The sequence below is a fragment of the Bos mutus genome, chromosome 15 (assembly GCF_027580195.1).
Source record: "Bos mutus isolate GX-2022 chromosome 15, NWIPB_WYAK_1.1, whole genome shotgun sequence".
In the NCBI taxonomy this organism is placed as follows: domain Eukaryota; kingdom Metazoa; phylum Chordata; class Mammalia; order Artiodactyla; family Bovidae; genus Bos; species Bos mutus.
Window position 1 is genome coordinate 54,071,440 of NC_091631.1, and position 27,005 is coordinate 54,098,444.

At 40.8% G+C, this 27,005-nt stretch overlaps 1 protein-coding gene across 4 annotated transcripts in view; it reads left to right on the forward strand.

The window, feature by feature from the left end:
- Window positions 1–27,005, forward strand: part of CADM1 (cell adhesion molecule 1) — a 353,444-nt gene that overhangs the window by 276,366 nt on the left and 50,073 nt on the right. For all 4 annotated transcript variants that reach the window (XM_070384170.1, XM_070384171.1, XM_070384174.1 and 1 more), the window contains exons 2-5: window positions 8,168–8,314; window positions 9,904–10,056; window positions 17,700–17,837; window positions 20,284–20,442. In XM_070384170.1, coding sequence (XP_070240271.1) covers window positions 8,168–8,314; window positions 9,904–10,056; window positions 17,700–17,837; window positions 20,284–20,442 — 597 coding nt within the window. The remainder of the gene's footprint in view (window positions 1–8,167; window positions 8,315–9,903; window positions 10,057–17,699; window positions 17,838–20,283; window positions 20,443–27,005) is intronic.

A 27,005-nucleotide genomic window follows, 5' to 3' on the forward strand; every position in this document is an offset into this window, starting at 1 on the left:
TCGCATTCATAATTATTTTGACCATTGAGTAGACAGTCCTTGGAGCAGACAACCAACAGATTCTACTTTACTGTTTGGGATGGCAAAACATGGGTGAGGATCAAAAAGGTTAAAAGTAGCTTTGTAAACAGCAGACAGATTGAATGCTTTTGATTTTAAATAAATATTCACGTATTCACAAATGTTGAAGTATTGCCTCTCTTTGAAATAAAGAGTTGTATTTATGTTGAAGTGTGCGCACCCTTCACCTTAATCCATGGTTGATGGGCCCATCTTTTTCGACACTGGTTCTCACTGCCTTTTATTTGCACGCTGGGTGACCGAAAATGTTACTGTAATATTGAAAGGGGACTAAATTCTTTGATCAAAAGCTTTCATGGCTTGAACTTCATATAATTTATTTTCAAATTACTTTTACTGTAATTCTTATTAATTCAAATAGGTTTCTGATTTGATATAAAACTCTGTAAATTCAAGGAACAGTTTAATGAAATGAAAGATAGGGTTGAGTCTTTTAAAGGAAATGTACAAAACATGCTGACAATAATTGCTTAGATAGAAATCACATCTTAATGGCTTTGTTAATGATTTGTAGTGAACACTGTGTTTACGTTGACTTGGGGGAACATAAGCAGTTAGAAAGATTTTTCCCTCTGGATTTCAGCAGAATCTTCTCTTTTTTTCTCTCTCTCTTCCTGAAACGTACTCAGTTCGAGTGCAAGCTCTCAGAAAAGTTAGCAGGAATCGCAGTGCCTGTACGGGTGATGGTTGTATTTGGGTTGGGGTAAAGGCATTTGTCTTTCAAGTTGAGTACGTAACTGACATGGTTGTAAAAATGGGATCCAACAGAAATGAGAATGGGGGAGAAAACATGTGAAGTTTCAAGACACAGAGCTCACATACCACAGGAAAGAAGGGCTCCAAAATCATGCATGTTTTTTTGACTCCGGAGAATCTGAACTCAGATGCCTCTTAAAGGGAAAGAATTGATAATCCCAAACCTTGAATTGGTGTGAAATTTCAAGAACTTTGGTGGCTTTTTAAAATTGGTAACTACCATGATCATTAGTAAGATGGTTTTTTTGTTTGGTTGGTTTTTTTGGGGCAGCCTGTACTGATGGTTCACTTTTGTCTATTCAGACAACCTGACTGTGCTGATTTAATGTTAGGTTCAGTCTTCCATACAGCAGAGGGTAAAAAAAAAAAGGTTTCCCTAATATGATTTTGCTACTAAAGGAATAGGTCAAGGGACTTTATTTGCTCTTTCTGTGGGCAAACTGTTCGCAGTGAAGAGTCATTGGTGCTTCTTGAAGTCAGTAAGAGTTTACATAGCTGCCATAGTATAAGCTGAATCCTATTCTAACTGTGACTTGCCCTTTTATTACAGACTTGACTGGAGAGACTCCCCCGGTGTAAATGAAGTGCTTTATTTATTAACAGCCAGGCGGCGGAGGCCAGAGCGCTCGGTGCTGGCAAATGCCGGCCATGCCGTGGTAATAAAAGCATTCTCCAGGGGCAAAGTGTGCCGAGTGCTGAAAGCAGGAAGCAGTAGTAAACAAGGTGTTTTACATTCAGGACAGATTCTCTCTCATCTTGAAGTGTGTAATTGTGTTCTGGATAAATTATGGAAATAAAAAAAAAAATCAGAAGTTGCTCATAGGGAAATCACCCTCTTTAAAAACAAGTAAATTTTCCAAGGCAGAGACAGTAGAACCTTGGCAACAGACCCTGGGGTTGGCTGGTTGAAAAGTACAAGCTGTTTGGGCGGGAGGAACCGACAGAACTGGATTCTAACACCAGCTCGGCCACTTTGCTGGGTTACATTAGACAGCTTATTTCAGCTTCTTCGTGTCTCAGGTCCTTAAAGTGCGGATGTTGAAAACTCCAAGAGTTTGAGAAGAAAAAACATTCAAAGCCACTAAGAAAGCGCCTAGCATCAGATCAACACACGTTTCCTTCCCCCACGCCCCTGTGCCTGAGAATGCCGCTTCCTCTTTCAGCTCCTTGTTTGAGGATTTGCGTCATCCCCCAGTCCAGGCAGTTCCCTTGTTGGTCCGATAGATTCCAGCCCAGGCTAGCGTTCTCTGAGATGCCATTTACATAGTGTTTGTAACTAAATGAGGTTTCAGGAAGGAATCCAGGAATTGATGATTGAATTAATAGGGGATTTATGTGTCCACCGCATCCACTCCAGCCCGAACCACCTCAGCTGAAACGGTCTTTAGTGATCATCAGAATAAATTTTAGCTTTTTTTCTGCTTTAGATAAGATGCTTTTTCATTCTTGTCATGAATATCTTGGCAACTTCTAGAGTTCTATGGGAGACTTGCTTGTGAGTGAATGGGCCTCTCTAATGCTGAAGTTTTGTTTTTAGAATTTGTGGGGCAAGTAGGCATGTTATAGGGAATTCAGTTGCTGGTATAAATTAAAACCTAGTTTGGTTCTGTCTCTTAAACCTCACCCACATATACCAGTTAGCAGTCAAAAATGTCTGTATGTGTCAGACATTGTTCCACACTTAAAATAAATTACCTTGCTGCTAACAGCCTTATTTAATGGCTACGGTTATATCGTACCTGCTTGAAGCCTCCTTGATTTCTTTTGCCCAGAACATGTGCTATTTTCTACCTTGACAGTATATCTGCTAATTGAGTTTTAGAAAATCAGAAAGGTTTTTTAAATGGATTATTTAAGAAAGGCACTGGAGTTGCCTGTTTGTATCCTTCTGCTACACATCAAATTGTGTTTTGTAACAACCTAATTGTCATGATATCTATGTCAAGGGGAAATTTATCGAGTCACAGTACACCCTTCTGTTTGGAAGAAATATTTGAGGATGTGAGCAGAAATTATTTTTACATAAAGGCTTCAGGCGGTTAAGAGGCCTGACATACATATCGTATTTTCATCACTGTCATTCACTTCCTTTGCCTCCAATAAATAGGTCATTATTATTCCATTGCAGCCATCTTCTGATGCTCCAAATATGGAGCTCTGTTTCATATAACTACTGTCCAACTGACCCGTATAATTTATTGGTGATTTTTACAGACTGATACCCTTGGGCCACCACCATCCATCAAGGCACTTTGATATCTTTCAGCACTTCTAACTTTTTAGCCTTAGTATTGTAACCATGTTAACATAGCTAGGAACTGTCATTTCCTGAGACAGTGGACTTTAGGTTGGCCTTAGCAATTTCATAAAAAAAATACAGTAATGACGATGATACCACCATGGATTTGCAGAGCATATTATGTGCCAGAGCACACCAGGGCAAACATTTGCAGATGGCAAACATTTTACCTGAATGATTTATTCAGTAATGACATATTAAAGGGATCTGATCTTATATTACTTAATTGTAAGTAATAAATAAGAATGCTGAGACTTTTTAAGAAATGAACAAAGAAACGTAAACTTCTCTGGTTCTGTTGTAATACTTATCTTGCTTAAAATACAAAATCACGGTGAACTCCTCTGCTCCCAACTCCTTTGCAGATGTTTCATAACCTTACTATGAATACAGACCAAATATACTAGGGTTCTGAGTAAAGACTAAAATTAAGAGTGGATAGTTATTTCCACAGAAACCATCCCATTAGAGCATAATTGAATTGCAGTTGGCTTCAAGTCCTAGTATCTGCAATGGTGTGTGTGTGTGTGCTCGGTCGTATCTGACTCTTTGCAACCCCATGGACGGTAGCCCACCAGGCTCCTCTGTCCATGGAATTTTCCAGGCAAGAATACTGGAGTGGGCCATTTCCTACTCCAGAGGATCTTCCCAACCCAGGGATCGAAGGCATCTCCTGCATTGGCAGGTGGATTCTTTACCACTGAGCCACCTGGAAAAGCCTCCTGCAGGATGTAGTCAGGATCTATAAGGCCAAAGGGATTAAGGCCTTTTGCTGGATAACCTTTCCATGTGTTCCTTTTATAAGCTGAAGATTCTTATTTGGTGCTTATAAACTTCCTTGAAGTAGAAGAAATCTCCACAATCCGGCGGACCAGTTTGGTATTCTGATCTCCTCAAGGCAAGTCCCATGACTTGCTACTGTATAGCATTGGAATCATGCAGTTTAATGTTTCCTTAATTTTTGTACTAAATTGGGTTACCAGAGGAAATAGGGTATGGTCCTTTCTGTACAGACCTTCTCAAGGGCCAGCGAAACCACCATGAAAAGCACGCTTGATTGGCAGGAATTCCCTGTCTCTTGTTCTGTTCTCAGATCTGGGAATAAGCTGCTCCCTCCAGCTGGGTTCTAAATTCTGTGATTGTCACAGTAATCCACCGAGAGGAAAATAAACGTCTCTCCTTTTCCTCTGATCACTCTTCCTCTTTGTTGTTATTCTCTCACACTCTTCAGCCCACTAAGCTTTCACTGCTGAATCAAGCTGGGGAAAATTTACCTTTTTACTCGTTACAAGCCCTATGGGCCTCGTTCTCACACTCAGGTTAATTCCCTGGATCAGAGGCCTCAAGGTTGGGTTTCATTTTGGTTTGCTCCTCAAGCATCAGGAATTTTTGTTTATCTGTGGCTCTAATAATTTTTTTTCCCTTATCCCTCTAGTTTCCTCTTTTCTAATCCTCTCCCAGAGGCTGGTCTGTTTCTAGTTGGATTTGGCTTAAAGCCATCTGAGACACCCTTTCTCATACTTCCCCACTGTGTCCTGCCAAAAAAGGATCCTTCAGCAGAAATATGATAGCAGGTGGAAATCCTCCATTTACTCTAATTGCACCTCTATTTATGCGGTCTCACTTCTTTTTTAGAATAGTATTTATCTTTGACCTTTGTTTCTTAATGTGACAAAGTTTTTTTTAGAGAGTGAATAAGCCACCCTGAGTTGATATATAATTACCTAGAGAGCTCCTTGAGTGCAGGGATCATGATTTCATTCTTGTATTCACACTACTCCCAACACGTATAGTTGCTTAGTTGGGATCTGACATCTAGAGAAGTGATGATGGTGATGATAACAGCTCCCATTTATTCAGTTTTATGAGACGCCAGACACAGGGCCAAATGCTTTACATTTATTATCTTTCTTAATCCTCCCAGCAGCCCTGTGAGATAGCTTTTCATTGCTGTCCCCATTTTGCAGATGAGACACTGTCTCAGGGACTTGAAATGGTTTACCTAAGATCTTACAGCTGAAAAGCAATCTCTCCCGTCCCCTTCCTGATAGGCCATCATACGTATTGCCTGTACTCTACCTTTTGTTCTGTAAGTGGGGATTAGAGGTCAGTTTTCACCAATACTGCAGCTTCTTACAGGCTAGGATGATGTCATGTACTTCTGTATCCCCTGCTATGCCAGGTGTAGAGTTGGACATTCAACATTATTTCATCTTTTGCTTTTGAAGTCTCCTCTCCTCCTACCTGTGCTGTGGGTCATTTAGGACATTTCTGAGGAGCCCTGGCTGCTTCACTTGTCTTAGAAGCAACAAACTAGAACAGATCTGGAGATAATCCAGATATCAGTGGACTGAAAGCATAGACTTTTGCAGATTTTCTGGGGTTTCCCAGGTGGTAAAGAAGCCACCTGCCAATGCAGGTTACCCAAAAGACACGGGTTCGATCTGTGAGTTGGGAAGATCTCCTGGAGTAGGAAATGGCAACCCACTCCAGTACTGTTGCCTGGAAAACACCATGACAGAGGAACCTTGCAGGCCAGAGACCATGGGGTTGCAAAGAGTTGCACAGGACTTAGCCACTAAACAACAACAAAGAGATTTTCTAACTGGCTAGAAGAATGTAGTCTATAGAGAGGGCGTGTTTCAGGGTTGCCTGGGGCTTTGGGTGAGTCATGAAGAACAGGATAACAAACTGAAGTGTAAGCCTTCCTAGGATTTTATTGAAATTCCAGTCATAGTCAGTTCTCCACCCCTACACAATGAATAACAGAGCTGCCTATATTCCAAGAATCTTGACATCCACTAACAAGGTGAGATTGTTTACCGAACCCTCCCTCCTACTTTTATTAAGTGGCCCCTTGAGTTTTCTGTGAGGTGACCAAATAGCTAAAGGATGTGAGGAGGTTGAGTACAGTCATTCCTTCATATCCACGGGGAATTGGTTCCAGGTTCCCCATAGACACCAAAATCTCAAGATGCTCAAGTCCTTTGAAATGTTTACTTTAAGTCATCTCTTGGTGACTTACAATACCCAGTGCAATGTAAATGTTATGTCACTTCAATTCAGTTCAGTCGCTCAGTCGTGTCCAACTCTGTGCGATCCCATGAATCGCAGCACACCAGGCCTCCCTGTCCATCACCAACTCCCGGAGTTCACTCAGACTCACGTCCATCGAGTCAGTGATGCCATCCAGCCATCTCATCCTCTGTCGTCCCCTTCTCCTCCTGCCTCCAGTCCCTCCCAGCATCAGAGTCTTTTCCAATGAGTCAACTCTTCACATGAGGTGGCCAAATATTGGAGTTTCAGCTTTAGCATCAGTCCTTCCAAAGAACACCCAGGGCTGATCTCCTTTAGAATGGACTGGTTGGATCTCCATGCAGTCCAAGGGACTCTCAAGAGTCTTCTCCAACACCACAGTTCAAAAGCATCAATTCTTTGGCGCTCAGCCTTCTTCACAGTCCAACTCTCACATCCATACATGACCACAGGAAAAACCATAGCCTTGACTAGACGGACCTTTGTTGACAAAGTAATGTCTCTGCTTTTGAATATGCTATCTAGGTTGATCATAACTTTCCTTCCAAGGAGTAAGTGTCTTTTAATTTCATGGCTGCAATCACCATCTGCAGTGATTTTGGAGCCCCCCAAAATAAAGTCTGACACTGTTTCCCCATCTATTTGCCATGAAGTGATGGGACCGGACGCCATGATCTTCATTTTCTGAATGTTGAGTGTTAAGCCAACTTTTTCACTCTCCTCTTTCACTTTCATCAAGAGGCTTTTTAGTTCCTCTTCACTTTCTGCCACAAGGGTGGTGTCATCTGCATATCTGAGGTGATTGATATTTCTCCCAGCAATCTTGATTCCAGCTTGTGTTTCATCCAGTCCAGCGTTTCTCATGATGTACTCTGCATAGAAGTTAAATAAGCAGGGTGACAATATACAGCCTTGACGTACTCCTCTTCCTATTTGGAATCAGTCTGTTGTTCCATGTCCAGTTCTAACTGTTGCTTCCTGACCTGCATACAGGTTTCTCAAGAGGCAGGGTAGGTGGTCTGGTATTCCCATCTCTTTCAGAATTTTCCACAGTTTATTGTGATCCACACAGTCAAAGGCTTTGGCATAGTCAATAAAGCAGAAATAGATGTTTTTCTGGAACTCTCTTGCTTGTTCCACGATCCAGTGAATGTTGGCAATTTGATCTCTGGTTCCTCTGCCTTTTCTAAAACCAGCTTGAACAACCGGAAGTTCACGGTTCATGTATTGCTGAAGCCTGGCTTGGAGAATTTTGAGTATTACTTTACTAGCGTGTGAGATGAGTGCAATTGTGCAGTAGTTTGAGCATTCTTTGGCATTGCCTTTCTTTGGGATTGGAATGAAAACTTATCTTTGTAAACAGTGGTAAATACATGTAAGTACTATATAAATAGTTGCTGGCGTGTTTCAAAATCAAGTTTTGCTTTGGAGAACTTTCTGGAATTTTTTGTTTTCTTTAGTATTTTCTATCTGTGCTTGGTTGATTTACAGATGCCCAACTCTCAGATAAGGAAGGCTGGTATCTGTGTATTTCCCTTACTCCCTTTGTGAGAGGTGCCGTCCCTCATGACAGCGAATACTCTGCTTTCCTTACCTTTCCAGCATACACACCGCAAGTAAAGACACCAGAGGCTGGAGTATGGGCATCATAGCTTCTGGGAGCACACTGATTCCAGGCTTCGTTGCCTTTTGCCCCTAGATCTAGCTCAGCTTAATGCACTCTTTTTGTGGACTATGGAGAAAGGTGTACAAGCCTTGGCAAATGTTGCTGCTTATGTCTATCTTCTTTTTTGGTCATGTGGCTTGCAGGATCTTGGTTCCCTGACCGGGGATTGAACCCTAGCCCTTGACAATGAAAGCATGAAGTCCTAACCACTGGACCACCAGGAAATTCCCATTGTGTCTATTTTCTAATTTGCTTCTTGTTTCTAATTTTAACTGATCCTATTAACTAAGTTTTAATTGATGGAATTTTTTTTTCTCCTCTTTTCAAAGGTGATGGACAGAATTTGTTTACGAAAGACGTGACAGTGATTGAAGGAGAAGTTGCCACCATCAGCTGCCAAGTCAATAAGAGTGACGACTCTGTTATTCAACTACTGAATCCCAACAGACAGACCATTTATTTCAGGGACTTCCGGCGTAAGTTTCCATCTCTATAGCATTAGATGACAATTTTTTTTCCCTACATGTTGTCTTGATAAAGAGATTGCCAAGGCCTTTTTTTTTTTTTTCTTTTAATTTAATGTTAGATGCTTAAAGTTTAATCAATTCTTCAGAGGGAAGAAGAGACATGCAATCATAATCTTCCTACTTAATAGAAAGCTTGAATGGTCCTTTTTAAAAGTAAGGCAGTCTTCCTTTGCAATAGGAATTGATTGTAGTAATTCAAGGTGAATTGCAATTGAGTCCCAAATACTTAGCTGACACAAACAACTCAAATAGGGTTAGGCAAGGAAAATATAGCATTCTCAAAGGTAATCTGTTTGGTCTGAAGATTGAAGTTTTCAAGGTAATCTGTGCCCATAAAGACAAAACCAAATCTCCTGTCATCTTAGCCTGTGGAAGATGGAGGTGCCCATGTGCTGAAATCCTTCCAAATGTAAGACCACAAAAGCCAATAATGGAAACTTAATTGTATACTATAGCAGTGGTCATATGGGTGCCAGGGCTTGGCAAGAGCAAGAGTTAGGTCTTTCGAAAGATTGCTGTTGAGAGCACTGCTGCCTACAAAGCGGGTTCAGACATGTCGCTTCCTACCTGCTTTTCTCCATTATCCCCGACACCTCAAAACATTCATGGCCTGTGGAAAGAGTCGACAAACCTAAGGAACATTAAGGGGATGAAGGAGGGTAAGAGGAGAGAAGCCAGCTTCTCATTCTGAGAATGAATTTTTATCATTAGTATATACTGATCTAACCTTTATCAAATTAATAAAAGGATTTTAAATGGATATTAGAAATCAGTAAAAAGCCCACATATGTTATTTTTGTGATGACTCTGAATTCCTACTTTATACCTAATCGGTTTCATACCATGAAGCTGAATACAGATAGAAACAGGGTCAGAGCTCAGGGCCCCCTGAGCCCCAGGTCACAGACGTTTGGCAGCTCCACCTCAAATCACATCAAACGCAAAGATGCATCCCGGTTAAATTGGATTGTTTTGCTATAAAGTTTTTTGTTTTTTTTTTTTAATGATTTTCATTTTGCTTTTGAAATTACTAATGATTTAAAAAAATTTTTCTCTCATAACATTAGAACCTCTATTTCTTTTAAAGCCTTAGATTTTTAGAGACAATTTAAAAGCTTGTGGGTTCTACTCCCTGAAATTTCAGTGCCCAAAGGGGCCTCCTGGCCTGCCCTTTCTTCCTGTTTTCATTCTGCCTATCTCTGATAGAAGATTTGAAACAATTTATGAATCAGTGCTCAAAACTGACAGCAAGAGGTGTGTGTGCGAGAGTGTGTGTGTGTGTGTGTGTGTACAGAAACACACAGCCACGTATGTGAGTTTCCTTTTCCAGCAGGGACGTTTGTCTACATGCAGATAATGCAGAAGCCCTAAATAAGAACTCAAGAAGGACAAAGTAGTACCCACCAGGTGCAGAACGACTTAATCCGTGTGTCTACTCTGTAGCTGGCTTTCTAGTCCCCTGGCTTTTTCCTCCCCTCCGGAAGGCAAATAGACAGTCGTCTTTCTCACATTCACTAACTCTGTGTTTTGTTTCCCAGCTCTGAAGGACAGCAGGTTCCAGCTGCTGAATTTTTCGAGCAGTGAACTGAAAGTGTCGCTGACAAATGTCTCCATTTCTGATGAAGGAAGATACTTCTGCCAGCTCTACACTGACCCCCCGCAGGAAAGTTACACCACAATCACAGTCCTGGGTAAGGAATGCATCAGGGCTTGTCCTCGGAGATGAGAGGGGTAGCACTTACTGCCAGGTGGCTTCCAGCAGCTAGGAAAAGGTTAATGGTAAATTTTACTGTTTTAGGAAGACTCACCGCCCATCTTGCTGAATTTTAAAAATAGCCTATTTTACCAAACACTCTAAGGAATGGCAATCAGCAGGCTTTATAGATTCCACCTGCTCTTGGGTTTCAACCCTCAAGCTTCAGAAGCAAAGATCAAGAGAATTTAGAGCCCTCAAATGAATCACTCACCACATGCAATGTCATTGCTTCTAACTTCCAGGATTTTTTTTCCTTCTGTGCAGAAGAGGGGGTGATGGGCTCCTACATCTGCACCCTGTGGCAGAGCTCTGTGATGAAATCCGCTTAATGATTTTTCCTTCTGAGTTACATCTCGTTTAATATTGTTGATCTCCTTTTCTTCGGCTTGACTTATTGCCTTGTTTATTGCTCATACTCAAGATGATGCTGTAAAAATCATACCCCATGAACACATACTTTGCCACAAATTGCAACCATTGGACAGAAAAGAATGAAGAGCTTCTAGGGAGAGAAGGCTGATAATAAGCAAGGACTGTGGACTGGCTGTCGGGTACACTTCTTCCTCTAACAAGTTGAGTGTCTTCATTCAATGGCCCCAAACCTTTTTGGCACCAGGGACTGATTTCGGAGAAGACAATTTTTCCATGAACTGAGGGTGGAGGGGGATGGTTTGGGGATGATTCAAGCACATCGCATTTATCGTGCACTTTATTTCTGATCTAATGCTGCCACTGATCTGACAGGATGTACCAGTCCACGGCCCTGAGACTGGGGACCCCATCTTCATGTATGATCACTAGGTTGTGACTTTCAGCAGAATCCCGGCAGCCAGGTTTCCATGTGTGTGTTTTGACAGAATGAGCAGATATTCCTGTGGTAAAGGTGGTCTGAATTAGTCACCTTTTAGACAAATATATGCTCCAGTACATAACACCAGCTGTTTTTGAAACTGAGTTTTCAAGGACGTACATATAACAAGAGGCAAGATCTCTGATTTACACCTTTGGGAAGATGATGAATCAAAGTCTATTTGAGGCAGCAGACTGCAGCTTTTCAGTGTAATGATATGAAGATTAAAGGGGAAAGATAAATATGAAGGACGTTTTTGCTTAGTGTGTGTGAACATGTATGTATTTATGGATGTATGTATTAAGCTGCTGCCTCATTGCTTTATTTAAACACAGCTGTAATAGGGAACATTTTTTTAATTCATTGAACTAAAACGTATCCCTAATGCTTACATATATGTTATTGATAAGAGGAACACTGATTTTAGAAAGTCGTGTTTTATGTCCAGCCATTCTGCTTCCTCCGTGGTCTGTGTTTGATGGTATATATATATTTATCTCTAATTGCACCTTTGATCCCTTTTAGACAGACAGAAATAGTAAGTGTGGAAGGTTTGGCTGGGATGACTATTTTGGTATTTGGCAGATGCACCAAAAGTTTTCAGTAGATGTCTTTGTTTGCTTATTGGAGAAAGTCAGTTCAGTTCAGTTCAGTAGCTCAGTCGTGTCCAACTCTTTGCGACCCCATGAATCGCAGCACGCCAGGCCTCCCTGTCCATCACCAACTCCTGGAGTTCACTCAGACTCACGTCCATCGAGTCAGTGATGCCATCCAGCCATCTCATCCTCTGTCGTCCCCTTCTCCTCCTGCCCCCAATCCCTCCCAGCATCAGAGTCTTTTCCAATGAGTCAACTCTTCACATGAGGTGGCCAAAGTATTGGAGTTTCAGCTTTAGCATCAGTCCTTCCAAAGAACACCCAGGGCTGATCTCCTTTAGAATGGACTGGTTGGATCTCCATGCAGTCCAAGGGACTCTCAAGAGTCTTCTCCAACACCACAGTTCAAAAGCATCAATTCTTCAGCACTCAGCTTTCTTCACAGTCCAACTCTCACATCCATACATGACCACTGGAAAAACCATAGCCTTGACTAGATGGACCTTTGTTGGCAAAGTAATGTCTCTGCTTTTGAATATGCTCTCTAGGTTGATCATAACTTTTCTTCCAAGGAGTAAGCATCTTTTAATTTCATGGCTGCAGTCACCATCTGCAGTGATTTTGGAGTAGGTCATTAGCTGCCTAACCTTCAAATTGACTATATTCCCTTTGACCCACCATTGTCTATGGCATGCCCACAGTAGAAAGCTAGATGAAATATACTTAAGGCATTTTGAATTTTCAGAATGTTTTGTTTCATATACCTTTAAGTATGAATGTCTTTATTTCAAAGAAAGAGATAACAATAGATATTAGCCATCTTGCCCAGGACAAAGCACATGATGAGAATCAAGAATTTTAGAGTTTGAAACAGACCTTACTCTTCTGGCTCATAGCTCTGGGTCTTCTCGTCTAGGTTGTTTTCAATAAAATCCTGAATGTTGCTGTTTCAAGATTTTCCCTCTGAAGGTAACATATTTTGTTTGCAGGAGTGTATCTGGTCTTGGCAAGCAGTTCCTGCCTGTCAGTTTTCAGTACTTGGTACATTTGTTCCCAGACCCACTGGATCGGTCCAGTTGGACTGAATACACCCAGCACTAGACTTTTGAGAGGCATTATGTCTGTAATTACTATTACCACTCCATTACTATTGCCTGGAAAATCCCATTGACTGAGAATGGGCTACAGTCCATGGAGTCGCAAAGAGTCGGACACGACTGAGTGACTTCACTTCACTTCACTTCATGTCTGTAATCCTTTTGGAGGTCTGCTTATCCTAGAAGTAATACATTTCTTGCTTGTATTGTTTAGAAGCATTAACTTAAAGGTACTTGAAGGCAATACTGGTAGACGCTCCTTTTGCACACATAATGCGTTCGTTTAATATTCCTTCCACTGAATTTATTCTAGGATTCCTTGATGGAGTCAAATTGTTATCATCAGTGCTTGAGTCTTTCATATTCCAAAATCTGACAATTTCCACTGATACTCATGTATTCAAAGCTTCCTTCTAAGGTTTAGCATTTTCAGATATTATAATGAATGAAGAATGATCTATTAGCATCATCTTCATTTCTATCTGTGGTTCTCTGAAAAGGACCCCATTTGTACTTACACAGCTGTCAAACTTCTTGATCGGTTGAAGATGCTCATTTTAGTACACGCATCTTTATTAGTCGCTTAAAGCTTTCAGCATAATTATAAGACATAGAGATGGGGATTTGTTAGTTACTATTATGTTTATTATCTTACCCCTGTAAAAACTTAAAACTCTTCTATGATATTTTACATGCATTTTGGTGCCTTTTAGGATATTCATCCACTCCCTCCACTTGTGATGAGTTTGTTCCTGTCTCCAGATCATAGTATTATTGCTTAGTCATGTCTGACTCTTGGAATTCCATGGACTGTAACCCACCAGGCTCCTCTGTCAGTGGGATTTCCCAGGCAAGAATACTGGAGCCACCAATTCCTTCTCCAGGGTGTCCTTCTGACTCAGGGATTGAACCCGTGTCTCCTGTTTGGCAGGCGGATTCTTTACTGCTGAGCCACCTGAGAATCCAAAGGCATCGTTGTGTAGGACTCTCTTCATACTACTATTCATAAGAGGAGATGAACAAGAGAGAGAATATACTGCTTTATGATTAATATAGTTACTGATAATAATCACTAATATTATTACAGTCCTGTCCTTCTAAGATTAGTGTTCACTCTTAAGATTCCAGGAACAGGAGAATCTAATTATTTTAAAGGGTCTTAGAGTGAGATTCCACATACTGATCAGCTTTAAGGCTCCTCTTTGTTGTAATTAATGTGGCTCATCTTGATATTGCTGATTTTTTTTTATGTTGTAGGTGTAATGTTTATAATTAGCACTCATAGATTTGAGGTTAGCTAAGAAGAACCTCGGCATTTCTCTGCTATTTTCTAGTATTTCCCTCTCTGTGACTTTTATTTGTATTTCCACCTCTATGCATCTCCTTACATATATCTTTGGTTATTTTCATTAATGGCTGCAGTTTTTACTAAATGTGTCTGTTTAGTGTACCATGTATAAGTGTATTCTCTGGTTAGTAGCAGTTTTAATTCCTTTTTCCTTATAAATGGATTTTTATACTTTACTAACCTCTTTCATATTTGAATAGACATTATGAAGTTAAAGGGAAAATGGGAGAATGAATAGACCAAAATAAACTTTAAGATTTTCTTGTCCAAACCCCCTTTTTCCCTCAAAAGATACACTTAAATCACCTCATATTTTCTAACGCTTTCTTGCTTTAAAAAAATCTGAAAGAAGTCAACTTCATAACTGATATCAATGAACCATTCTGACTCACATTATTGGATTTTATTTTGTATTTGTATACCAAACAACCCCTACTATACTTAACTGTTTATTCTTCTAAACTAAGTAAAAATCAGAAATACTGCTCACAATCTTGAGAAAACTGTTTATGGACTTGAAAACACTCATTCAGCCGTTTCTCAGGACGCTCTTCTCAACAATAAACAAGTCCTTTATTTTTCTACACTGGTCATATTTTCCAATACTTTTGAAGTTTTCCACATGTTTACCTCACCTGTCAAGGAAAAGGTGATGTCAACTTTGCAGAAGCAGCTAGCATTGGTACAGGAATTACCAGGAAGGGTTAGGGAACTGTAGATTGTACCTGCTGCAGTAGAGGAAGTAATACCAAACAATGGTATTCTCAGTATCTCAGATAAGGTATCTCAGATAAGGATGCTGCCAGTCACATTCTCAGCCCCTAAACAAAATCTAAGAGACATTGGTAAATTTTCCTCTGGCCTAATTTATATGTTTTTGTTGTAATTTAGTCACTAAGTCATGTCTGATTCCTTGTGTGTCCCCATGAACTGCAGCCTGCCGGGCTCCTCTTGTCCATGGGATTTCTCAGGCAAGAATACTGGAGTGGGTTGTCATTTCCTCCTCCAGGGGATCCTCCTGACTCAGGGACTGAACCCATGTCTCCTGCACTGGCAGGCAGATTCTCTACCACTGAGCCACCAGGGAAGCCCTGATTTATACCTGCCCATCGCCACGTCCTTGCTTTGAGTCCCTGGACGTTACTGGTAATGGGAAAGAACACACACTCATCCTTGTGCCGATCTCCAGCTGATGGAGAGAATTAAGTCCTGCTTTCACTAAGAAACACCGCTGAAGGTGAATTGTCAGTGGCGGTTAGAAGGAGCCTGTGAGGAGGAGCCTTTGGGATCACGAAAAAGAAGATGACGGGAAGATACCCAGGAACACAGAGAAGACAGATAGCTGACCAACACTGTGTTTGAACATTAATGCCCTCAAGACCCGATGGTTGATACTTGCTGGAACCTTTCAACAACTCCTGGATCTGTTCCCCTCGGGAAGATTACCAGAATGACTGTCTAGGTGTTTCCCCCAAAGTTATCCATGCACACTGGAATTGTTTTCATCCCTCTATTTTATTTCTGCCTGGACCTTGAAAAGAACTAATACTGTTTGACTTTCATCCCTACATTTGTTGAGAAGACATTTGTAACTCTTTTACTCCTTACTTAGTCCCTTTTTGTCTAAGCCTCTTATTCTGTTCCTCACAGCTCACTGAGACCTTATTTTCTTTAATCTCAGACAATCTTTTTGTCTGACATTTGCTCTAACAATAACATTTTTTTCAATATTCCCATTATACTTCACTCAGAATTTAGTAGTATTTGTTGGCCCTACACATCTAGTCTCTCGATACATCTCTTGTGTACTCCATATCAACCATCTAGGTATGTGTAATGAAAATCTATAACCTACCTGATTGTCTTCTAGGAAGAGTAAAGTGCATTGAGGAAATAACTAGCTGAGGCCACCCCATTCACCTTCTGTCTCTTAGAATACTGGCAGACATGCAGCTCCAAATTGGATCTTTGACTGTGTCTCTTTATGCTTATTTTTTCTTAAAATGTAAACTAGGGTAGTTCTTTGCCATGTTTAACTACTCATTGGGGCAATGTCACTTTAGCAACACATCCAGTTGAGCAACCGTGTTAGTTTCCTGTTACAAAGGGAAACAAAGGAGAGGCTTGCTTTTGCTCTGACGGTTATACTCCCCCCCCCCATCTATCTTGCTGGGAAACATATACAACAAATCATTTTCCTTTTCCTTTTCCATCATTCACTATAGGAATTTTCAACTGCTTCAATTCAGTGTAAAATTCTTCCTGTGGGTAGAATTTTCACATTGGACTAGAACAGTTGGAAATCCCAAATACATGGTTTAATCCCATAATTTATTGAAGCTGTATCAGAGATTTATTATTCAACTTGATCATCAGGATGGCATGTTTATACATATTTAATTTCTTGTTTCTCTTCGGAGTTGAGAAACTTATTAATCATAAGTCTTAGAACCATCTTAGCTTATTCATGGTGGTCAGGGCACAGATTCTTAGATTCAATCCGCTGAATACAGTATTCTCACTGATTTTTATTTCTAGAAGCTCAGTTGTAAGGTAAGGTTGCACCGTATGTGAAGCTTCCCTGTCACCTCACTTTCAGAAAAGAAAACATGCTTTCTTCATCATTACCATCATCCTGCATACTTCATTCAGCCTTTTAAGCCCCAATATTTTGTTCTAATCATTTTATTACATATATGTTTAATAGGCTTAGAGAAGGGTGGTTTTCATTCTGAAGATGAAATTTACTTACAAACTCAATAATCCTTTTCACCTTTGGTTTCCTAAAATCTGGAGCTTTGGCTTTCAGCATATGGAAAATCATTGCAAATTAACTGGCATTTCCTATATTACTGCATCTTCATAGCTAACAGATTTTATTACTACACCACCCATCAGAGGTCATGATCATATTCTGGATTTTATGAATAATTTTAATTGAATGTAACTGGTTATGAAGCACATCTATGGATGTCTATGGTGAATGATTCTTTTAAGGGACTCCTTGTTTTAGATCTTTGCTGGTTGACTGCAGAATCTTTCATATGAAGGGTGAAATCTAAGGGTTGAATTCAAGGAGAAATATTCTTTTCAGAGACTTTCAGATAAAGAGGATGTCAGTAGTGTGATTTCCTCTTATTTTTTTAATCTGCTTCCCCTGGTCAATTTTCTAATGACTGATTGATAACTAACCAAGTGTCTATAGAGGCTTCCCTGGTAGCTTAGATGGTTTGGAGACCTGGTTTGATTCCTGAGTCAGGAAGATGCCCTGGAGAAGGGAATGGCTACTCACTCCAGTATTCTTGCCTGGAGAAGTCCATGGACAGGGGAGCCTGGGGGGCTACAGTCCATGGGGTCACAAAGAGTCAGACACGACTGAGTGACTACCACTTTCACTAGTGCCTATATTGTTATAGCTTGGTCACGCATAACTTAGGAGTGGAAGACTCGTTGTTTTATCAAATAACTTTAGACACAAATTGTAACTTAAGCGATTTTACATAACTTTATTTGATGATGACTTTGTCTTTCTTCTGTTCCCTGCAGTGGCAGTTCGTTTTAAATTCCCAGCAAGAATGTCTATTATTTATCTCTTTTTCTTAAGAGCAATGGTCCTAATTTCTAATGAACAGAAGAATATGCCCAGAAATAGATTCTGTGTTTAAAAAGGATATGTTTAATTTGTAGTCCCACCACGTAATCTGATGATCGACATCCAGAAAGACACTGCGGTGGAAGGTGAGGAGATTGAAGTCAACTGCACCGCCATGGCCAGCAAGCCAGCCACGACCATCCGGTGGTTCAAAGGGAGCAAGGAGCTCAAAGGTAAGACATGGATTGCCCAGGACCGAGGAAGCCAGTTCCCACTTGGTCCCAGAAGGAGTACATCTTTGTGGACTTAAAAGCAAACACAAAACACACCCCAAAACAAAAATCTATGTACGGTTGGTCATCAGTTACTAAGTGTGTCTGAGGCCAGAGTGTAACGGCATTTTATTGTTCTATTCATATCCTTATTCTGTTGTTTTGAGGGTTCATGGTGATATGATGCTTGGTGATAATAAGCATCTACGTTGCTAGATGCTTACTGAAAGGCTTAGAGAGAACCAGACCCATAAACTATTGGTTGGCCATAGAGTTCATTTGAGGTTTTCCATGAATGAGATGTTATGGGAAAATCCAAACAAGCTTTCTGGCCAACCCAACAGCACTCTCTAGACCAGTTAGAATCACTGAGTTACCCTCTGAAATCAGACTGGCCCTGACTGTACCCTTAGTTCTCCTTGCTTTTACCCTATGACCCAGAGTAGATCAGGACCCCAAACTTGTGTTGTACATTGGGGGAAAAACAATGCATAGCACTTTTGGCCATAGCGAATACCAAGTCATTGTAGTATCTGTTGGCTGTTTTGACAACCTCCTTTCCTGCAACGGTGGTTGTGCTAAGTGGATGAAGAATTTATCTTAACTGTAAACTTGGAGGCACCACCGTTCTTATGAAATCTGTAATTCACTTGCCCATGTCAGCATCCGGTTCTTTTGCAAGGTTCTGGTTTTGTGCTGGCAACAGAGGCGGCTCCATTAACCCTGCTTCTGTTGTCTCTCCCTCGGCACTGGGCCATCCAGATCTGCTTCCTGGATCCTTGGATACCTGCCCTCTTAGGCACTGCATTGGCTGAAGGATACAGCTAGTCCCCTCTTGATCCTTTTTTTTTTGGTCAGTTATCCTAAGTTTCTCATGCATGTCTGCATTCTGATTCCTTTCTTTGCAAAAGATTGTCTTGCAAGTAGTACCCAGAACAGAGGACTCAGGGGCTGAACACCCCTGCCTGGTCATTTGACAGGAATGCTTGCTGTGTGCCTCAGTTTCCTCTACAGTGGAGATATTAATGTTTACATACCTTGTGTTATTCTTATAAAGATGAAATGAGTGAATATTTGTAAAACACAGAGCTGATGTCTAAGCTGAGGTAAAGTGCTCTCTATGTGCTTGTTAAATAAATAAAGAGTACCAGGAAGAAAAGAAGTCCTTTTAGAAAGGGGATATAAAAATCTATATCTAGAAACAGAAAAATCTATATATAACGGCTTAAGTTTCAAAAAGCTTGCTCTGTTTTAATCTCCTGTTTCCTAGGTATGGTTTTTGGAAGGAAGGCGTTTCTCATTTCCCCTCTGCTTTTCTGTCTAAGTGAACTGAGCCATTAAATGTGTACCGATAAGTACAAAACATTAAAAGAAAGTTAATGGTGCGCCATGTCCCAGGGAGTGCTGAGTTCAGGAAAAGGGCCTCCTTGGCCTATTCATCCCATCCGGAAGCCTCCTCCCTCCTTTTTTGGGTGTTCTTGGACGTGGCCCCCTTCTGGCCTGAAGCCTGTATCTCACTTTGCTCTGCCCACTGCCACTGCACTTGTGTTCTTCCAAAAGTCTCCGAGTTTAAACATTTCAATTACAGTTTCAATTATGCCAATCCATCTAGCTACTTTCCCTCTTAATTGTTGCTGATGGGGGTGGGTGAAGGGGGTTGTTTATATCTCTACTCCAATTGAATTATTTAAGGATGTGGATGATGTCCTGGAATTTTTAAACTGCACGACAGCCTAGTAGCTATGCTAAGTTCAGATGGTTGTCAGGGAAAAGAAGTGCTTCTCTTTCCCTCCTCCCAAATGCCTTGAGCAGTCAGATGTCAAAATGGGTCAACTTGCAGCTGCCTTTTCGTGGGAGATTTTTAAGATAGAAGCAGCATGTATTTAAATAAAAACAGTAAATAGTAGGCTTCCCTGGTGGCCCAGGAGATAAGAATCCACCTTGCAATGCAAGGGACTCTGGTTGAATCCCTGGTCAAGCCCTGGAAAGATCCCACATGCTGTGGGGCAGCTGAGCCCACGCACCACGACTGCTGAGTCAGCACTCTAGAGCCTGTGCTCCACGACGAGAAGCCCACACATCACATCGCGAGAGCAGCCCCTGCTCACCACAACTGGAGAAAGCGGGGGCACGTAAATGAAGACGCAGCACAGCCAAAAATAGAAATAATAGTCAATAGTATGTGGAGGTGATTTTATCTTAAATACTTCCCCATGAGGCTGAAAAGTAGGAAATTATCTTTTTATCAGTTATGTACCCCCAGATTACCCTTATCCCAAGTGACTTCCATTATGTGTGTTTGTTAAAATAGTGGGCCCACGGAGGGAGGGGGGGATATTTAAGAAAAGAGTGAAATTGACTCAGCCCTGGTTTCCTGGTATGTTTCCTGTCTACCCCCGCCCCCCAGGCAAGTCAGAGGTGGAGGAGTGGTCAGACATGTACACTGTGACAAGTCAGCTGATGCTGAAGGTGCACAAGGAGGATGACGGGGTTCCAGTCATCTGTCAGGTGGAGCACCCTGCTGTCACCGGAAACCTGCAGACCCAGCGGTACCTGGAAGTACAGTGTGAGTAGCTGTCCCAGTCCTCTGGCTGCGGTGACAAGCAGCCACAGGCTGGTGGCTCATAAACAACAGAAATGTATTGCTCCCAGTTCTGGAGGCTGGGGAGTCTAAGGTCAAGTTAACACCATGATCTCGTCCCAGTGAGATCCCTCTTCCTGGTTCCTGGCTTGTGCCTTCTGGCTATGTCCTTGCATGGTGGCAGGGCTAGAGATCTCCCTGGAACCACCTTCATAAGGGCACTAGTCCCACTCGTGAGGGTCCCACCCTCCTGACCTAATCACCTCCCCAAGGCTCTACCATCACACTGGGGATCAGGATTTCAACATACAAAATTTGGTGGGACACAAATACTAAAACCATAGCATTACCCAAGTATTTTATTCTGAGGATATAGAGTAGCAGTTTAAAAAAAAAAAAAAAAAACACACTTCAGAAGCCACTTATTAAATACATATGTTTTTATATAGTTTAGATAGAATTTTTATCTTGTTGTCTTCATAGAAAAATAATCAAAGGATTATTTTACTGAAACACTGCCATATTACAGAATGCCAATGAGGATTTTGAAAATGCTACATTTAACCCAAATGTAAAACTTGAAAATATTTCCAATCTGCTCTAGCGCATGACTTAATTAATTAAATTTTGTGAATATTGACTGTAATCATTTCTATGCCAACTTCAAAATCTAGGGTAATTTCCACCCCCTGGCTTTATTAACCCTATCATAAGTGCTGGATTTTTTTATAGAAGGGATTTTATTCCCAATGAACATCAGCATCTTGTTTTAAATTGCACATTCTCTTCCATTTTAGCTTAAATTATACTGACGAGTTTAAAACTGGAACTCTTTGGGATGGGTGCCACAGTTTTGATGGCTTCATCAATAAAAGCTGGATCATGATAAGTGAGGTCTCTCCTCTCTGAGCCCTGTCTCCTCATCTTCTCCTCTGGACTCTCCTACTTGTGGATAAGAATAAGGTGTTTTCTGCACACAGTTCTTCTTGCACTGAGGTTGTGGCTAAGTAGTCAACTTCTCAACTTTTTATCAAAAGGCTTCTGTAACTTGACCTCTACAGATCCAGGTGCTCTTTGAGTGTGCTTAGTGAAATGTTACAAGAGTTTGATTGGATGACAGTGACAGAGCATTGAATAAAGGAAAAGCGTTACTCTCTATGATTATTTTATTAATCTTCTAGGCCTGCCATAACAGATTACCTCAAATTCAGTGGCTTAATAAACGACATTTATTCCCTCACCGTTCCAGAGGACAGAAGTCTGAAATAAAGGTGTTGGCAGGGCAGACTCCCTCCAAAGGCTCTAGGAAAGGATCTTTCCTTTCCTTCTGTAGCTTCTGGTGACTCCAGGTGTTCCTTGGCTTGTGGCCACATCACTCCAGTCTCTGTCTGCATATTGACCTAGCCATCTTCTCTTCTCTATGTGTCTCTTATAAGGACACTTATTGGACTTAGGGCCCACCCAGATAACCCAGAATAGTCTCAATTCAATATCCTTAGTTTAATTACATCTGCAAAGATCGCACTTCCAAATAAGGTCACAGCCACAGGTTCCAGACATTAGGAAGTGGGCCTATATTTGAGGGGCCATCATTCACACCCCCTACAATTTTTATCATTTATTTAAGTTGCAAAACAGGGAATGGGGAAAATTATAAAAAGTTGCTTCTACCAGGCTATCCCACTGCAAGCTACCCTATGAGCCTGGCTCAATTTAACATTACATAATGCAGGTTTTTCTTGTTAACTCATTTCATCTACTTCATTATGTACCTTCATTATGGGCATCATGCTTATAATTTTTATATCACTAAAACTATTGTGGTGTAATGTCCCTATAATGGGAAAACAGAAACGATCAGATATTACCTAAATTGGCAGATAGTAGATTTCTTGTGACTTGGTTAATATGTAATTCATTTAAGCAAACTTAACATCCATTAACTTTCCTTGTAGGGGCCCATTAGCTTTAATAATGCATTAGCTCTTTTGTGAGACTTGAGTAGCTATTCACCCAGTTCCCACCCCTAAACTCTTACTTTCCCAGGGCGTCTTCTAAATAGAATATAGCCCCACCCACCTAAAAAGTTATACTCTCTCCCGAATGCAAAATATTTCAAGCACTACACCTCCTACCCCTTGGAAGACTTGCTAATGATCTTTATAAAGCCTTTTCTTTTGAAGATTCAAGTGAGATTGGTCCTTCTAAGAAAAGGAATAAAGCTGCATATCTGAATCCATTTGACTTCAATCTTACAAAGTCTTGCTAGCCCTTAACTGCAGGAAAGTGACTGTAATGCCTTCCTCAAATCGAAGACACGTCTTTGGATCCTTTTTAGCTCTAACATGGCACCTTTTTATGGGAGCCTGCATTCTTTTACTCGGCATAAGCCATGTACACATCTTATCCTTGATATTCTGCTTCTTGGAATGTATGTGAGGGAAAATGTCATGTCTTTTTGTGTAAAAGAGGGTTAAGAATTACAAAGTGTTACGTTAATCTGAATGGAATTCATAGTCTGGTTTGGCACCTTAAATAAGATGCTCTGTTCTCAAGAAGGTCACCTGGCCGTTCTTTACCTGCTGTCCTAGAGCACTACTGAAAAATCTGCCCAGTCAGCCAGAAATTCCTTAAGTAGCATCTTCAGACATGATCAGAATTCTGTACTTCATTACCTACCAGCTTTACTCTGCTTGAACACCAGCAGCTATGGATAACAAGAAGCCTCATGGTTCAGATACCTAAAGCATTCAGTCACTGTGTGCTAGAACTTTCTCATACCTTGGCCAGTGGTGTTGGGGGTTCAACTCCATTCCTCTCATGGTCGCCCCCACTCTACAGACAAGCCACACCATATCTGGATGGCTTGAGAAAAGAAGAGATACTTGAATGCATAAGATTCAGTAGCCAGTCTTCTTGGGTGGTGAATTAGTCCAGATACTCTGTGAGGAGTAACATTAGACCGTTATTTTTTTTAATTGGAGTTCATGGATTTCCCAGATGGCTCAGTGGTAAAGAATCTGCCTATCAAGCAGGAGACTCTGATTTGATCCCTGGGTCAGGAAGGTCCTCTGGAGAAGGAAATGGCAACCCTGGTATTCTTGCCTGGGAAATCCCATGGACAGAGGAGCCTGGCAGGATATAGTCCAGGGGGTAGCAAAAGAGTCAGACACAACTGAACGAAAACAACAACAGCAGTTGTTCATTTACAAGGTTGTATTAGTTTCAGGCGTATACCAAAGTGAATCAGTCATACATACGTACATACATATCTCTCTCTACTCTGTTTTAGGTTCTTTTCCCATATAGGCCATTACAGAGTATTGAGTAGAGTTCCTGTGCAATATATTAGGTCTTTATTAGTTCTCTATTTCACTGCAGCACTATTTACAATAGACCATTATTTTTTTAATTGGCCCAAACCCTGGCATCAGCAGTTCTTAACCTTTTGTGGATCATTGACCCCTTTAAAAATTAAATCCTTTTCCAGCTATAGAGCTGGAAATGATGAACATTCACCACGTTTTGCTTCCAGTATAAGGAATCTATTTATCCTATACAATTTTACTAAGTTTAGTTATTCGAGGGCCAATTTCATCACAAGCTTTAGCAAATCCACAGGTCATCTGTGTCCTTATCTCATGTAGAATTTTTCATTTTATTACTTTAACCTAACCAAGACCTGTGCAAAAACACCTATAAAATTATGAGTTTTACTTGCTAGGTGTATTCTATCTAGTAAACAGTAAAATAAGCATACAACTATTATTTTTGAATTTCCTTCCCTTTGCCACATAAAAAGATTTCTTATACCATCGGTGATAAACATTAGTTTATCACCAGGACATCCTGAGCTGGTCCATGGACCTCAGACTAAGAATTACTCTACCCTGGGTAAATGAGACTACCTTCAAGGCAAATATGACCTGATAGGATTGGTATTAAAGATACTGAGTTCAACCGTGGCCTTTTTGCTGCAAGAAATTTTATGGAAGCCTCTCTGTGCCTCTTCTAAGATGGATAGATATTAATCAGGATAAGAACAGTGTAAAATGACACATAATGGCTTTGAATACTGTATAAATTATGTCCTTTTAGAAAATACTATTTCTAAAAAGGAAATGAAATAATGAAAACCTACACTGTATGCCATTGAATGTCTTACTTTTTAAATAACAGGGGCAAGGAGGAGGGATAAAATGAAGGGAAGGGTTGCCCACCCCCTGGACACAGAGTGCCACCATGTTGCCTGGAAGACAAGGCTTGAGCTCCAACTTGGAAATCCTTTGCTCTTGTGGATTTAAGACCTAATTAATTGAACACAGAATTTTGCAGTGTTTGTTTGTTAGGACACTTATTTGTGGTACCAGGAGAATTTTGTTGTGCCCAATTACGTGAAAAATCAGCCAGATGTGTATGCTGTCATACTTTTAATAATCCTTACGTTTTTGGTGAGCACAGCTATTAATTGTGTAGTATGCATTGAAGTGATTAACATCGATGTAATTTATCATCTGGAGATTTCTGAACATAAATAAATGAGTTGTTTTGTTCAGCAAGGTGTTGACCTCTCAGAATTAGTGAATTAAAGTCCCCCCTCCCTTTTTTTATTATAAATATGAAAAGCACCACAATCAGCCAAGTGTTCAGTTATTTGATTTTCTGGGGCATTAGCCACTCTTGTTTGTGACATTTCCCTGTTGGGTGCTCGTTTGCAAGCTCATTAATAAGGTTTTCTCATAGGACCGTTGCCGGGAAGGAAGAACGTACAGTAGGGCTCTTAGTTTTCCAGCTTTCATTCTGAGACTCAGCAAGGATACGGCAGCAGCACGCAGTTAAATGTTTAAAACAGAAAATAATTATGCTCGCGAGCTGGAATTCAAAGCTCTCTTTCCTTAGATGTCAGGCAGAGAACAGTTTTGCTCTTTAATGTTCTGAAATGTATGACCCTAAACTCTTTCTGTGCGGTGTTTTTTTTTCTTTCTCTCCCGTGTCTGTGTGTATAGCGTTGCTGAAATTTACAACAGGGTTGATTATAGCAGAACGTGGTAGAATTGTAGCGCGGTTAGTGGAGCCTCAGATCTGAGCCAACACTCTTGTCAAATAAAAGCCTGTTTAAAGGAGAACAGTTCACTGTCTGAGCGTTAAAAGAAAACTGTCTAAATAGCATCAAGGTGGCAACACAAAGAGACATAAGCTGGGAATTCAAAGAGAAGCTGTGACCCTCAGTGTGGAATTCACATTGCTGTGCAAGGGGGGGAGCCTTACTCTGGACCGAGGTGAATCCGAAGCTCTGGAATCACTGTTGTGTGTCTTTTGCTTTCTCCCATCGTAGCCTTGCTCTTTAAAATGTTTTGCAGAAACCCTCATCTAAGTGAGGGGTTTGTGTGTGCACGTATCTGAAAAAAAAATTTAAGAGATGAGTTTTGAAAGGGCAAGTGAAGACAAAGCCTCTAAAAATGGGTGTTTTGAACGCCTTCCCTGCTCTGATTATCATCTGCCGGTTAATCGTGTTCATGGGCATCATTTTCAAAATGAGTTTTATTGACTTGATATAGCCAGGTATTTTGTAAATCCATATTCTTGTTCATCCAGGGTCCACCAAAGGCTAGATTTTTTTTTTCTTTCCCTCCCTCAATTAGGGGAAAATCAGGCATTGAGGAGATGATCAAAACCTGTTCTTTATCTGGGCCAAAATAAATGTTTCTCTTGTATTGATGAGCCCTCCAGTGAAGGAGGGAGAAAAGCCTGGAAATAGGAAAATCTTTCCTTTTTGGAGTGGAGGATAAGACACTGTTTGCCACGGCAGCTCCCGTGTCCCATCCTCTCCCCCATCAATTCTATTCCCCAGTTGTATTCTTCAAAGCATAATAGCTGGCGTTTTCAGATTTGGCCTGTTCCTCTGATCTTTCTCTCTCTCTCTCTTTTTTAATAGAATATATATTCTTCCTCCCACTGTCCCCTTCTTTTATTTTTTTTTAAAGTGATGAATTGAGTTTCAGGAAAGTTATTTCAGTATTTACTATTCCTTCTGAAAATTAATGAAGGCATGGGGGACCCCCTGATTGAAACTAATGTTTTAAACTGTTGTTTTTTGTGTTAACACAGAGTAGAGGCAGGTCCAGTTTTCCGATGCTATTAACTCTTTGGCGTGTTAGCAAGGCGTTTTGCAGTGCCCAAAGGGGCGAGAGGCTTGAGTCACCGATACTGAAAAATCAAAGAGAAAACATTGGGCCAAATCCATTGTGAGCAAGACTTGAATGACATGACTCCCAGGGAAGAAAGCCTTTGCCGTCACCCCTGCCTCCTGCAGGCACACCCTGCAGAAAGAGGCTTGTCTCCCCACATCTCACCCAATGTCTGACCTGATGTATTTAGGAAAGATGAGTCTCTGAGGCTGTGAACGTTGAATACCGTGTAGTGAAACTCGTCTTCTAATGTGCACTCTCAATGGTTTTAACTCAAGGTCAGATTTTGAGTCTGTGGAAGTTTAAATGGTTGTAGAGTTAACATCTCAAAATCTAAAAAGAATGCTCCAAAGGGGATCA